This window comes from Camelus dromedarius, chromosome 21, assembly GCF_036321535.1.
Source record: "Camelus dromedarius isolate mCamDro1 chromosome 21, mCamDro1.pat, whole genome shotgun sequence".
In the NCBI taxonomy this organism is placed as follows: domain Eukaryota; kingdom Metazoa; phylum Chordata; class Mammalia; order Artiodactyla; family Camelidae; genus Camelus; species Camelus dromedarius.
This window is the reverse complement of record NC_087456.1, coordinates 10,539,252-10,554,400: the sequence shown is the minus strand read 5'-3', so window position 1 is coordinate 10,554,400 and position 15,149 is coordinate 10,539,252. Positions and strand designations below refer to the sequence as shown.

Genomic DNA, 15,149 nt, shown 5'->3' with positions numbered 1-15,149 from the left:
GAGGGTGTCAGTGGTTTCAGTCTTCAGACCTAATTGCTGAGGTCATCCCTTTGGGATTCTGGGGAAAGCCTCAGTAAGTAAGACGTTTAACCTCTACCCATGCAAATTCTAACTTGCTTTGAATATTGTCCCCACCCTTCAGTAAAGGAATTTCTGTGCTCCACCTTGTCAACAAAATCTGTGAGGAGGGAACCTTGTTTCTACAGGAGACTGAGGGGTGTTAATGTGCTTGGTCAAAAACCGACGTCTACTAGACCAGGTTTTACTAGATCTGTGTGTGTGTGTGTGTGTGTGTGTGTGTGTGTGTGTGTATTATCATGGTACAGAGTCAGAAACCAGACTTCACATTTTTGGTCTGTTTTCTCATGCACAGGTGCATTCAGGTCGCCCCGCTCCCTAGCACTGGGCGCAGCCTGGGAAGGACCTCTTTCTAAGTAAAGTCCAGCCACATCCACACTCCTAGATCCAGCTCCTTGTCCGTGTGGCTGGCAGCTCCGTGGTCTCCAATTTTTCTGCTGCTCAGCCATTTAGATTAAGAGGCAAGAAAAGGAAACTTCCCCTGTACTTACAGGCCCACGTCTTGTGCCCCAGCATCACTTCCCACGGAAAGCCTACATTTCAGAGTGTCGGGTTTGTGCTGCGTGCACTCCATCTGCCCCTCCAGAGCTCTCTCCATCCTTTCCCAGCCTACTCTGTGCGCGGGGAGGTTGACCTCTATGGCTTACGTCGCTCTGCCCTTTGCCCCTCTGTTCAGCTAATAGAAAATACCAGCGAGGACTCAGAGGGAGAGAAGAGTGAGGCTGGGGTATTTATTCCCCCAGGCCCCTCCTTCATGGTCCCTGGTGGGCCGGTTGCATCCCTAAATGGAATGTCATCCCTAAATGGAATGTGTGGCACTCTGCAAGCAGTTCTCTCTATCTGGGCTTTCAGAACAGGCCCCTCCTCTTGTCCAGATGGTGGGCCGAGGGCTGGAAATTGCAGCATCTTGCCCTGACATACTGCTTGACCTTTTGTGACTTCCCCGTAACATTGCCCACACTTTTGTAAATAGTCTCCTTTTTATCAGACTCTGCTAAAATTATTCAGTTTGCCATCTCTTATCTGCTGGCCAAGTAAATCAGTTGTTGACATAGCTGATGTTTTGTTTCCTCTTTGCTTTTAGTCAAGTGAGGCCTGGCAAGTATTTGCTATATATTTGTTGAATGAATGAATGAATGACTGTAAATGTGTGAATGGCAGGATATGAACTCCAACCCCTCCCTCTACAAACCTCTCATATACTGTTGAGCGTTCATATGTAAAGTATAGATGCTTTATGCACTCTGGGTACAATGAACAGATGTGGGTTCTGTGGCTCAAGTTTCCACTGGGTTTGCCCCAGTGACTCATACTCAGATGTCCTCCTTCCCAGAGGAGCAAAAGAAAATAATATAAAAAGTGTCTGAAATGTACAACATGCTAAAGACATTATGTCCACCAAATGAAGAATAAATAAAATTTCTTCAATTTAAGAACAGATAAAAAGTTCAGATCACAAAATAAGAAAGGTACATTGAAAAACTTCACAGGTATAGGTTATGGTTTTAATGGAACCATACTGAATGAACTGAAGTTACAGCTACCTACCAGGTATGAATTTATAAAGTGTCTGCGACCTTTATTAAGTTAACATTAAGCATCATAACCATTATTACATGTGAGGTAAATTTGATGTAGCTACCTTGCAATTATACTTAGGGTTACCTTCAATTTCACAATTGCTGGTTCACGACATTCATTATAATTACATTTCGACTGTACAAGTGTTAGAGCAACTCTGTCAAATTGTGAGATGTGATGTGTGACTGGCAAGCCCCTGGGGACACTCATTTATCTCTCTGGGGAGATGCCTTCGTGATGGAACTCGGATCAGTCTCAGGCAGAATTGTCCCAAGCTCTGCTATCATGCTCAGCCCTAAGGAAGTCCCTAGTTGTTAATAAATTTTTCCATATTATAACTTCTTAAGGAGAGGAATTCCAGGATCTTCCTCCCTGGATTTCCCAGCAGGAGAGAGGTCAAGATTGAGCTGTCATAATACACTTCCTCCTGGCGCAGAGCTCCCCCTTTGATAATCTCTAAGGCACATTCTTCCTTTGGAGACGCGTGTTTTACGTCGAGTATCCCAGCCACTGCCTCCATGGCCGTGTCTGTAGAATGACGAGGGAAGAGGGGTTATCCAAGGCTAGCCGAGTCCACGTGGGGGAAGGCCTGCAGACACCAGCAGCTTAGCTCTTGGGGGCTGTTTGCCAGTGCTCTGCAAGGCCCACGGGTCCTATCAAGAGTATGTGGAGAAAACTGAGTCTGTTTGGGGCCCACTGGGCCAAGAGAGGCTCCGTGTTCGTATCGGCCCGTCTTCCTAGACGAAGGTTTGTGGGGGCAGCTAGAGGGTACTAGCTGAGAGAGTTGAATCGTGCTTCTCTCTTGGGTGTTTTGGTTGGAGTGAGGGAGCAACATGGGGGAGCAGAATGAGGACAGAAGTCAGATGATGACCCAGTAGCTAATGGGAGGTGTCAGTGGGCAAAACCAGAGTGCTGTATGTTAATGACTACTGGTTTGTAAAAAGGAGAGGTGGACAAGAATCGAGGCCTTCGTGCCCTTGTCAACACCAGTCACTTTCACTTGGAAGGAAACAGTTACCTGCTCTCTCCTTCCAAATTTCCATGTCCTTCTCACCTAGCTTCTCTCTCCATCCCTTTCTTGTTTCACTCCGTGTCTTTGTCTTTTTTGTTCTCTCTCTCTTGTTCTGTAACTGCTACTCAATAAGTCAAAGTTTTCTTATCATACTTGCCACATGTTTTAGATAAGCTTGTGTTTGGACTTACAGAAAAGTTGTAAAAATTGTGCAACGTTTTTCCTTTTATCCTTCACCCTGCTTTCCCTAATCATAACATCATACATAACCACTGTACAGCTGTCAAGAATAGATACGATATAATTGGAACAATGTTACTAACTAAACTGCAGACTTAATTTTTTCACTAATATCCTTCTTATGTTTCAGGACCTTATCCAGGACTTGGCAGTAATTTCTTCTTTTCCCTCTTGTCTTTGTCTCTGATAGTTCCTCAGTCTTTCCTGGTCTCTCATGGCCTTGACACTTTTGAAGGGTACTGTTCAACTGATTTGTACAATGTCCCTCAATTTGAGTTTGTCCATTGTTCTCATGATTGGCGTGAGGTTATGCATTTTTGGCAAGAACACCCCCAGAATGATACTGTGTCTTTCTCACTGCACCATATCAAAGGGTTCATGGTATCGATGTGTCTTATTACTGGTGATGTAATTAAGAAAAACTTGTGTGTGATAAGTTTCATATAGGAAAGTAACCACCATTGAGTGTTCATGAGGCCATAAGGTGTTTAAAATAGGGTTGGGTGATGAGTGTGGTGTCACTCAGCATACTCAGTGGTCAGAATGCAAAGAAGGGTCAAAGTGTAGTCAGGGGCTCCACTAGTGACAGAAGGTCCATTAAAGGGACTAGTGGTCTCACTGGCTCTCAGTGCATTACACACGATGATGCCAAGGAGTTCAGCACCCTCTTTACCTACAATGGGAAGACAGATAATCCATTCGCAGGCCATTTATTCCAATCTCTTGACCTTACCTGTGTTTATGAGGCCGAGGAAACAGAGAGTGATGGACACATTGACCTTGGTCACGGAATATTCTGTCCTGATGGAGGAGAAGAACCCATCCAGAGCAAACTTGCTTGCAGAATAGGCAGCAATGAGTGGATTAGATATTTTCCCTAAATGATAAGGAAATAAGTTAACAAGGTGACCCATTTCGGCCCCAACAGAGTGGATCTGTGCTTTATCTGTAGCAGCCTTTGAAACCCCTTTGGAGTCCTCTTACTCTTTGAATCTCAGTTTCACTCTCTTCCCTAAAAAGATTATCATGCTGTGTTGAATTTTTGAAAGAGAGAAATCATTAAGGTATAAAAGAAACTCCCCTTCCATTGGGGAGGGATTAGTTATATTTTTAGGAAGGGTGCTAGATAAGTGGGATTACAAAAGAGCCATGTAATTCTCCGGCTGCTAACTCTTCCACCTCTGACCCAAGAGCACCGGAATCCAAGAGTCTGGCAAGAGCTCTCTACCAACACAATAACCTATCATTTATTTATTTTCTACGCAAGAGAAATGAAAATTTCTGGCTTTGTTTTTCTAGTCTAGACCACTTTTCTTCCTTTTATCAACCTAGTTAATTCGCACTCCGTTTTTGGAGGACATGTGGATGTATGCCTAATAGCATAACCTATTCTTTCCAGGAGGAGGGAGTAGAAATGTCCTGAGACCTTCTCTTTGCTGAGCCTTGTTACAACAGCTACTTTAAAATCCTTGTCTGCTAATTTTAAAATCTGGGTCATTTGAGGATTGATCCCCATTGGTTGTCTTTCCTCCCGAGTATGGGTCATATATCCTAGTCTTCCTTGTGCAGTAATTTTTGATTGTATCCTTGATATTTTAAGAGCCTCTGAATCCTGTCCTCCAAAGAATGTTGATTTTTTTTATTTTTTTATTTTTTGGTGGGCAGTTATCTCAGCTGAAACTCTGTGTCCCATGCATCAGGTACCAGCTAAAATCTCTCTTTTAATTATTTGAGCCTTAACTGGGCTTCTTGATGTCTGCACTGCCTGTGAGTAGTTCAGGGAACAGAGATTTAGGAAGGGTTCATATATAGAATTTGGTGCTCTTCCACTGTGGCTCTTTCCTTTCTGGGACGTCTCCCTTCACTTTCTGGCTGCTGCAGAAACTCCAGACCCTGCCTTCTGGTTCTACGTGGTAGTAAGATGGCAGATTTCAATCCCAAATAGGACACTGATTGGGGCTTGCCCTTAGGCAACAAGCTATGAAATTGAGAAACTCACCTAGGGTCAGTACCCTCTTTCGAGTATCAACAACTCTCCAGTTTGTCTGCTTTTGCTTCTTCTCTCCCGTGCTTTCAATGGTTGTTTTCTATATTTAGTCCAGTTTGTTATCTGGGGAAATTTGGCCTGTTAGGTATTGCCCTGCCATGCCTGGAATTGGAACCTCTGTAAGTTTTTGAAAATAATAAAGTTACATGCCGAGTCAATGAAGAAAGAATGTCTTAGTCAATAAAGATGCTGGGAAAGTTGGTTAACTAATTGGAAAAAATTGTTAGTTCCTTCAAAAATTATACATGGAGAATTATAGCAGACGATGTTGTCTACCCAATATCCATTTTCCTTCATTTAATAAAATAATCTAATTTTGTTCAGGACAGCAATGTGTTCAGATAAAAATATTTACTTCCTCAAGAGTCCCTTGCTCTTTTGGGTGGCCATATTACCTAGATCTGACCAATGAGAAATCTAACAGATGGCATCTTCAGGAAAGGTATTGATTACCCCATAAAATAGATGAATTCAGGTGGCATGCGGCTTTTATATTTTGCCCTTTCTCTTTCTTTCTAAATGGACTTCAGATGTGATGCCTAGAATTGCAGTAGTCATTTATGAGCTTGAGGAAGAGCTATATAATTATATAACTATATAATTATGTAATTAAGGAGTATCAAACAAAAATGTGGAATGAGCTTAGATTCTGGAAGATATAATAAGTCCATTAAACCAGCTCTGAACTTCTTATTACCTGAGAAAAAGGAATCTCTATTTGTGTTAAGCCATTGTAAGTGGAATTTTTGTTACATGTGCAACAGAATGCATCTTCTGACTGACACAAAATTCAATCAGAGAAGGAGGATAATATAGGTAAACACTTGTCAGTTTGGTTATGAAAGATCATCCTAACATAAAAGTAAAAAGCATGTAAAGACAGAGACTATTTGATTATATAAAATGTAAAATTTCCATATGTCAAAACAATAATTACAATAATATCACTATGACGGTAAAGGGTAAATGATAAACTAGAAAATAATTTGCAACATATTAGGCAAATAAAAGCTTAATCTTTAATGTATAAAGAACTCTTAAAAGGTAAAAAAAAAAAATAGAAACAGATATCTTCAGGGAACCACACCATCCTCAATTCTCAATTATGAGTTTTGGCTTCAGATGACTCTACCGTCAAGTTCCAGGAATGGCTGTGTGACACAGGATGTCCAACCAGAGTCTCTGATACCACTAGGCTACTGACTAGTCTCTGGCTGGACCCAAGTCCCAGGCAGAGCTTCAGGACACACTGTTGTTGCCTAACTAGAATTTAGTTCTTTCTTCCTCTGTGACAAAATCCCAATTGAACTCATGTTTCCACCTGCTAACAGAGACTGCGGTTTTCTCTCAAGATACCTTCTGTCCCTCTTCTTTGGTAGTAGAACCCCTGATTTGTAGCTGGGTTCATATCTGGAATGAAGTCCACATTCCTTAGCTTCTTTCAGCCGGTTGTTGCCAAATGACTAAGTGCTGTCTAGTAAGTTGTACACAGAAGTGTGTCATGTGATTTCTGGGATATATCTTTTGTTTTTAGGGTTTTTTTGGTGGGGGGAGTAATTGTTTTATTTATTACTTATTTTTAGAGGAGGTACTGGGGATTGACCCCAAGACCTCATGCATACTAAGCATGTGCTCTACCTCCATATTCTGAAGGGAGTTTCTAGACTCCCTGTGTATCTTACGTAAAATGTGGTAACACAAACAAACAATTCCTCCCAACCGCCTCCGAACCCTAAAAAGCAAAATCAAGTTTGCAGCACATAGACCCTCAACCATCCTAAGGAAATAAAAGGGGGTGAAGGTGAAGAGGTCAGAGAGGACAGGAGTTGGGGCAAGGAAATCAACAGTGTCTCAATGATCTTCCAAGAAGAAGGGGCCAGTCCTTGTGACAGGAGCTTCAGCGGCACCTCATGGAGAACTTGTCCCCAGGAGTTTGATGGGTACTAAATGCTGGAGTTTGACCCAACCTGAGAGGCACTGGCTAGGGGCAAGGCCATTGCAGACTAGTGCAAATTGTGTCATACACAAGGGAACTCTCCTTGGGGGGCCTGAAATCCGGTCCACACTCTGCTCACTACCCTTTGGGTCTTGTCCCAGGGCTTATCCCATCTCCCCTGGAGTCATTTCCGATCCTGCCCCAAAGGACAGTCCAACGTGGTGAGTGTATTCACCTGTACTCCCACTGTATTCCCAAGGTATGAGGGAAGTAACATAAGCGGCTGCTACCCAGTTCACAAGAACTATCAATATTTCCAGCAGGGGCCTCCAAAGAACCTATGAAAGCACCCAATGCAAGAGTCAGGTGTGGTCATCCTCCCAGCCCAGAGAGCATGAGATTTCAACATGCACGGCGGCCAGAGGAGACCGATGCTATAATATCTGGGTACCAGCCAAGTAAGATCTATCCTACCCTGAACTTGTTTTCCCTGCATTCCCCTCTTCCTTTTATAGGAGAGGCTGAAGGGAGCCTGGTGAGTAGGAGGAGATGGGAAGCAGGAGGGAAGGCTGAAACACATCTCTCTTTCCCATCCTAGGTTTCCTACAGCAGCAGGTTCAAGCTTGACGAGAGAAGCTTTGGTTAAAGTTAAATTAAAAATGACTGGACATTTCAATTACTGAAGCAAGAACTTTCCTGAGACTGGAAGCACCCAGAGAGTCTTTTATTATCTTGGAGTGTTGTTATCTGCCCTAGATCACATCCAGGTTCAGGGAAGAACTCACCCAGAGAACAGGTCTGAAGGAAAGAATAAAGTTGCTTTTTGATTGCACCCTGTGAGATCCACTTGTTCAACTACTGTTCATAAAAATTATTCCAGAGTATGAACCTAATTAAATCAAATGAATAAATAAATAAATGTACTATTCTAATATGCATGAAGCAGTCATGAAAGTGAGGGGATTAGAAGCCTGTGTGCTTTTATCTAGGGTGAAGTTTTGGTTTATGTAGGGAGAATAGAGCCACCACAGCAGAATTCATACTTTCTTTCTCTCTATATGTGTGTGTATAGAAAGATAGATAGATAGAAAGATAGATAGATAGATAGACAGACAGACAGACAGACAGATAGATAGATATGACAGTCAGATTTATCTTCTGGGAAGTTTTAGACCACAAAGAAACAGCTATGGTGACCATATTTTCTGAAGCAAAATATGGGACATGGAGTCTGACAAGTAAGAGTGCAGACCTGGTGATAAATGGGACAGACTGGTTGCAATTAGCTCTGCCCCAGAAATGCAGGGACTTAGCCACTGTAGAAACAGCAAGAGCCAGAGGGCTGGCCGATTAGCTATGCGCTGGAGCTTGTTGGCTGAGCAGAAGAGGTCAAAAGCAGGCCTCATGCTTTTGTTCATCCACTCCACACCCTCCATCCCCAACTGCTTTGCTGAGACTGAAATTATTTCCATTTCAAAGGCAGATTTTCAACGACTTTAATTGAGAACTCAGATGAAAGCGTACAGGGTTGGAAATCTTCACTGCACGCCTTCAGACTTTCAGAGTGACCCCAGGAAAATGCACCACATCTTCTGCTGAGCAAACCCCAACTTGAGGGTTCATCAGGCCTTGATGACTATGAGGCTGGGAACCCATCTTGAGTCCTGTCCATTTTTTGTAGCTCTTCCTAAAACTTTGTTTTCAGCTGGGACCCTCATGGTCTAAACTCCAGTTGTTTGGGCTGAGTTGGGTTCTGAAGGTAAATCCATCTCTTTATTCCACCCTGGGAAACCTGAGGTGTCGTCATAAGCTTTGAAACAACCCACACTTCAGTAATAACTGAAGCAATGGGAGTGGATGGGATTGCCCAGGGAGACTGCATTGAGTGAAAAGAGATGAGGGCCTGTGATGGAAATAGTCCCAAGGAAACCAACAAATGAGAACTGACAAGGGGCAGTCAGAGCAGCTGGAGGAAAGCCAGGGAAGGGTTTTGAAGACAAGGGAGGAGTGTATGGTGTTGAAACAGCACAAAATCCTGCAGAGATAAGATAAAATCTATTACTAAATTTCACAAGGTGACTTCAGCAAGAGCATTTCTCTGCAGGTACAGGGCCTGTGAAACATAGCTTCTCCCCTTGCCTTAGAGCCTCAGCACATCTCCCAAGGCAAGAATAAAAGAACAGATTTTTAAGAACCTCTGCAGTTGAAGGATGGGCCCAAACCAGTCCTACTGGCATCACCAAATCTCCCACATGCAACATAGTTGTGCTTGGAGAGAGGAGTGTTGTCAGTGTCCTGTGTTCATCCACCAGGGGTCAGGTTCATCCATCAAGGGTCAGGGGAGGCATTTGCATTCTCTTCCCCTTGAAGCCCACTTGAGAGGGGCTTCAAGAGGATCATTCAGAGACCTTTACAAATGTACCCTAGAGTTTGGAGACTAGTATTTGACTCACACCTGGAAGTCTAAAAGCAAGAGGCAGAGCTGGAACTGTCCTAGCTTGAAAGCAAAGCTCAGTGCGTTGTGGGATCAAATATATCCACACACAGTGGGCTTCCCAGAGACCAAATGTGGATCTGGTGGAGGGGAGCTGGGCTGAGGTCACCTGCCCAGGGGTGGGTCCAGAAGTCTGGACTGATCGAGGCCCTGGAGCTGAGGAGGAAGCTTAAAGGAGTGAGCTAGAGGAAGCATTGCTCATGCCAAGTGGGTCTCCTGCAGGAGATCCCTGAGGAACCCATGAAAAAGCCCCACAAAATCCACCCTCACCTCCTCCAAGCCACTAGAGCCCTAGGATGGGGATTTTTTTCTTTTGACGAAATTTCAAACCTATGGAGGAGGTGCGAGAATAGTACAAGTGACCTTTCCACCCCACCCCCTCCCTGAACTATCTGAGAGCGATTGCTGTAACTGAGGTGATTGCTGACCTGACGTCCCGTCGCTCCTGAATATGTGAGCATGCGTTTCCTACACAGAGGGACATTCTCCCACGTAACTATCCAAAGGAAGAAAGTAATTTGTTAGTTTCCTAGCCCTGCTGTAATAGCTGCACAAGGTGGGTGACTTAAGACAACAGAAATGTGTCTTCTCACAGTTGTGAAGAGCAAGAGTCTGAAATCAAGGTGTTGACAGGAAGTGTCTCCAAATACTCCAGGGGAGGGAGAATCTCCCCTTGCCTCCTCCAGCTTCCAGTAGCTGTCAGCATTCCTTGCAGCTACATCACTGCGAGCTCTACCTCAGTCTTTACATGGCCCTCTCCTTGTCTCCTTCTGTCTTTGTCTTCTCTTCTGTCTCCTATAAGGACACTCGTCATTGCCTTTAGGGCCCACCCAGGTCATCCTGGATGATATAATCGCACGATCCTTGACTTGATTGTATCTGCAAAGATCTTTTTCCCAAATAAGGTCACCCAGCCAAATTCAGGGAATTAGGATGTAGACACCTCTTTTGAGGGCCACCATTCAACCTACTACATTAACATTGATGTATCCCCATCATCTAGTCCACAGACCCCATTCAAGTTTGTCACATGTCCCAGTAATATCCTTTACAGCAAAGGATTCAACTGAGGATCACATGTTGTGTTTAGTTGTCATGACTCCTTAGCTTCCTTCAAGCTGGAACATTCTCTGGTCTTTCCTTGCCTTTCATGACTTTTACCCTGTTGAAGAGCACTGCCAGTCATTTTGTACAAGGTGGGATGCTGGAGCTGGCTTATACTGACTGGATCATGAGAGCTGATGGTACAGTTTTCATTGATTTTGCAGGCAGGTTGAACTCATGTTGATACGGCTATAGTGAGATTATATACACCATGGAAATTCTCCAGATCAGATTTGTTGATGTTGCCCTTCTAGAGAGCTAGTTGGTAAATATTTACTGGCACACTGCTGATAAATGTCCCTCAGGTTGGGTTTCTCTGATATTGCCTCATGATTTGATTCAGACATATGTTTTTGGCAGGATCACAGAAGTAATTCTCTTCCCTTCACACTGCATCCCATCAATTTATTCCATTACTTGTGATGCTAGTTAACTTCTATCATTTGATTTCAAGTGGTATCTGTCAGGTCTCTCCACTAAAATTATTCTTTTTTCCTCTGTAATCAATAGGTATTCTGTAGGATGATACTTTTTTGTTGTTTTTAAACTATCTTAACCATGTTTAAGTCTATAGTTCAACAGCATTAAGTACATTCATATTGTTGCACAACCGTTACCACCATTTATCACCAGAGTCTTCTCATCTTGCAAAACTGGAACTCTGTATCTGTTAAACACTAACTCCCCATTCCCCCTTTCCCCCAGTCTCTGGAAACCACCCTTCTACTTTCTCTCTATGATCTAGACTACTCTCAGTACGTCATACAAGTTTAATCATACAGTGTTTATCTTTTTGTGACTGGCTTATTTCACTTAGAATAATGTCCTCAAGGTTTATCCGTGCTGTAGCACACTTCCTTTCTTCTTAAGGCTGAACTGAATGCATATCCCACATTTTGCTTATCTGTTACCTGTTGATGGACATTTCAGTTGCTTCCATGCTTTAGCTATTGTGAATAATGCTGCCATGACCATATCTCTTCAAGACTCTGCATTCTAAAGATACTGAGTCACTACGTTGCACGCCTGAAACTAATATAACGTTGGAAATCAACTATACTTCAATTTAAAAAGAAAAAAAGAAAGAAAAAGACTCCGCTTTCAGCTCTTTTGAATATATACCCAGGAATGGAATTTTTAGATTATATGGTAATTTTATTTTTAATTTTTTAAGGAACCTCCATCTATTTTCCACAGCAGCTGCACCATTTTACATTCCCACAAACAGTGCACAAGAGGTCCAGTTTCTTCACATCCTGCCAACAGTTTTTTTTTTTTTTATTGGTCATCCTAGCAGTTGTGAGGTGACATCTTCTTGTGGTTTCAATTTGCATTTCTCTGATAATTAGTGATGTTGAGCATCTTTTCATATACCTCTTGGCCATGTGTATGTCTTCTGTGGAGAAGTGTCTATTCAAGTCCTTTGCCTGTTTTTGAATCAGGTTGTTCATTTTGTTGTTGTTGAGTAGGGTGGTACTTTGAGACTATGGAAATACTGTGTTTCTTATTAAATTTTATCCATTAGGTTTACCATCCATTGATGTTTCCTGGATGAATTATGAGTATGACAGTTGCTAAATGGTGATTTTACTAATTTTATTATTCTTTCTATATTTATCATTTGGCTTTTTACTATATGGAAAAACCTTCTCCTCTCCCCATTTATTTATTCATGTATTTATTTATTTATACTATTATGGATTCTTAGTCTATGTAACAGTTTACAATCTATTATTATCATTACTATTTATTTGAATGCCCCAATGGTCCCAGATTAGGTTAGGGGGAGCCACGAAAAGTTTCTGTGTTTTAGTAATGTGTCTCTATTAGTCTTCGAGCAGTCTTTCCTTACTGGCACAAGAAGATTCTCAGATTCTTCTCATGCCTTTCTGACCACTGCCCTGAAATCAACATTTCTCCTAGAAGTCCTGGTTTCTTTTAGTGGAGAATGATATGTAGAAACCAAGCTCTGGGTGCTAAGTGTGCTCACAGGGCCTCTCAGATGACAGAGCTAGGAAACATATTCACTCACCTATCTATATTTCCATGTCTATCCATGTATACAAACTATTGTCAGACCAGCACCTCCGATTCCAGTTCATCATCCCAGAGTTCATTCTCATTTTCTTCCTTTTCATAGTTATAACTCCAAAAGTGAGAATCTAGCTTCTGTTATCCTCGAAATATATTATTTATTTGATTAATGCCCTTGTATGTGATTATTCTTTAGTTGCTTCTGCACCCTCTGTGTGGACACCCTCTCCAGCCCACCTGGGCTCTGATACCCCTTGCCAGGCCACACGGATGCCCTCTTCACTGCACGCTGGGCTGCCTCATTGTAGCCCCCTTGCAGATCCCCTCTCCGCCTCTCTTGGTTCTGACACCCCATGCCAAGTGCCGCGTGGACAAACTCCTCAGCCCACTTGAACTCTGAGACTTTACACCAGGCTACCATTGTTGACCCTTGTGTGGACACCCTCCTTGTCTTAGTCTCGATATCCCAAGTCAGATTGCCACCGCTTTTCAACAGAAGCAATATTTAAAGAAGATTATCCAAAGGAAATGCAAGTGACTCAGACAAGTCTACCATCACCTACCCGGCTTCTAGCCTGACTGTGCCCTCCTTCATTGTGGCCTCACTCATTAGACCTGAGTCAATGCCTGTATCTGTCTAGGGTGGTCATCCTAAATGACTTGGGGGATTGACTTAAAAAATTCAGCCGAGCCAGTTGGATACGTCTTCCTTAGGGGAAATTTAGAGTTGGAAGATTGAGAGATCAAGAGAGTTGGCAATAGGGCTGAAGTTCAAGAGTGTACTGAGAGTTGTGATGCTGAGAAAGGACTGTGACAGCTGGACTGAACTCTGAACCAAATGAAGCAGAGACTGATAGAGAGAGAAGAAAGAGGAAAAAATGTACCGAGAGAAGCAGATATGGCAAAACCATGCTATCTCTGGGAGCTCCTGGAGACTTCTCAGCTTCAATTCCCTTGAGGTTAGCTGTCTCCCCGGGGCGGACTGAGACAGATTTGTGCCCAGTGTGGGCCAATGATTTGGCACCCTTTCACAATATTATTCTTTGAATATTGTTCACATTTAATTATTTAGGGAGTACAGGGGAAGACTAATTTTCTAATGCTAGAAATAAAGGATTCATTATATGCACTTATTCCATGGAAATCCCCAAACTAGGCAACTTCATAGAAAAATGTTAAATAACTTAAAACTTATGTACTAAACTTAATTCTGCCATATAGTGATTGGATTCTGACTTTCAGTTGACTATGGTGGCTGACTTCAGGCTACTGGCTGTTTTTCTATTGACTGTGGTCACATTGACTTCAGGTCAGTTGGCTATTTCCAGCATTGGTCATTTTACTTGTAGGTGCATAGACACGTTGAAAGAAAAAAATTCTACGACAAATGTTATTATACATATATCTGTGACTGGATTGATGATTATTCCTTGATAGATTCTTAGCATTATATATGCTGGGTGAAATGATGGGAACACTTAAGGCTATTGGTACATATTGCTAAAGTGCTTTAGGTAAAATGAAAAATGAGGGATAAGACTTAAAAATCAATAGGGGAAACTAGTTAAAATGAATAAAAGAACCATACCCATTCCCACTAGGAATGTGTGAGTGCCCATCTCACACCTGCTTTGTGGAGTTAACAAAGTCTACAACAGTTCACACTTTTGTAGGCAAACAAACAGCAACAACAAAAAACCAATTGCTGAAAAATGTTAACTCTGCAAAGTAGGTGTGAGAAGAATACTCATATGTATCCTCAGGGTGGGGATGGGACATGATGCTTATATTCATTTAAATTGGTTTTTACTTTTGTATATTTAAAAAGTTAGGTCCTTTATTTTTCATTTTATCTAAAGCAATTTGGAAATATGTACCAATAGCCTTAAAAATGATTCCATCATTTCACCCAGGAAATCTAGTACTAAGAATTTATCAGGGAAATAATCATTAACTAAGCCACAGATTTATATACAAGATACTTGTTTTAGGGTTTTTAAAATACATTGAGAATAACTGAAACCGAGTCCCCCTAAAACTGAGATCACCTGCTGAGTTTATGATTAATCTCTGTATCCAAAACTTTATTCCTTTTCTTGTCCCACCTCTGTTCCCCTCAAGATTGAGAAGTATCAAAGATAAGGAGGGATTGAAACTGAATGGGACCCTGCAGGGCCCTCCCAGGTACAAAAGCCCCTCCATGCCCCCATTTCTTGTTTGTAAAAAAAAAAAAGGCTTTAGTCTCCTTGGCCTTCTCCAAGTCCCAAAGAGTAGACTCAAGCAGTTAATGACTAGGACAAGAGCCACAGGACTCCTGTTTCCTCCTGAAGGGATATAAATAACAATCCAATACATATCTTTGAGTTGTTCTGCAGAAACTAAGAACCACCCCCACTCCTGCGTCCCCTCCCCATATACACAGACACACTCAGGTGGAGGACGGTGACTACATGCTGACCACAAGCATGTAGACCCTAGACTAGCTGTAACCAGAAGGTTGATGATTGAGATTCCTGAAAAACCACCCTGTTACCTCGCCACCAACCAATCAGAAGAAGGTCCATAAGCTGATCATGCATCCTATGACCCTCTCCTCCAACACTGTTTTAACAATGCTTGCCTT

General features: G+C 42.4%; 2 protein-coding genes across 8 annotated transcripts in view; one reads left to right on the top strand and one right to left on the bottom strand.

Moving 5' to 3' along the window:
- The window catches only part of LAMB3 (laminin subunit beta 3), a 143,771-nt gene that overhangs the window by 38,924 nt on the left and 89,698 nt on the right, over nt 1-15,149 (top strand). The gene's annotated exons all lie outside the window — the stretch shown is intronic.
- Nucleotides 1,570-15,149, bottom strand: part of HSD11B1 (hydroxysteroid 11-beta dehydrogenase 1) — a 34,615-nt gene continuing 21,035 nt past the window's right edge. For all 3 annotated transcript variants that reach the window (XM_010992153.3, XM_064477153.1, XM_064477152.1), the window contains exons 6-7: nt 3,645-3,788; nt 1,570-2,187 (exon numbers count right to left, since the gene is read on the bottom strand). In XM_010992153.3, coding sequence (XP_010990455.2) covers nt 1,967-2,187; nt 3,645-3,788 — 365 coding nt within the window. In that variant the 3' untranslated portion in view covers nt 1,570-1,966. The remainder of the gene's footprint in view (nt 2,188-3,644; nt 3,789-15,149) is intronic.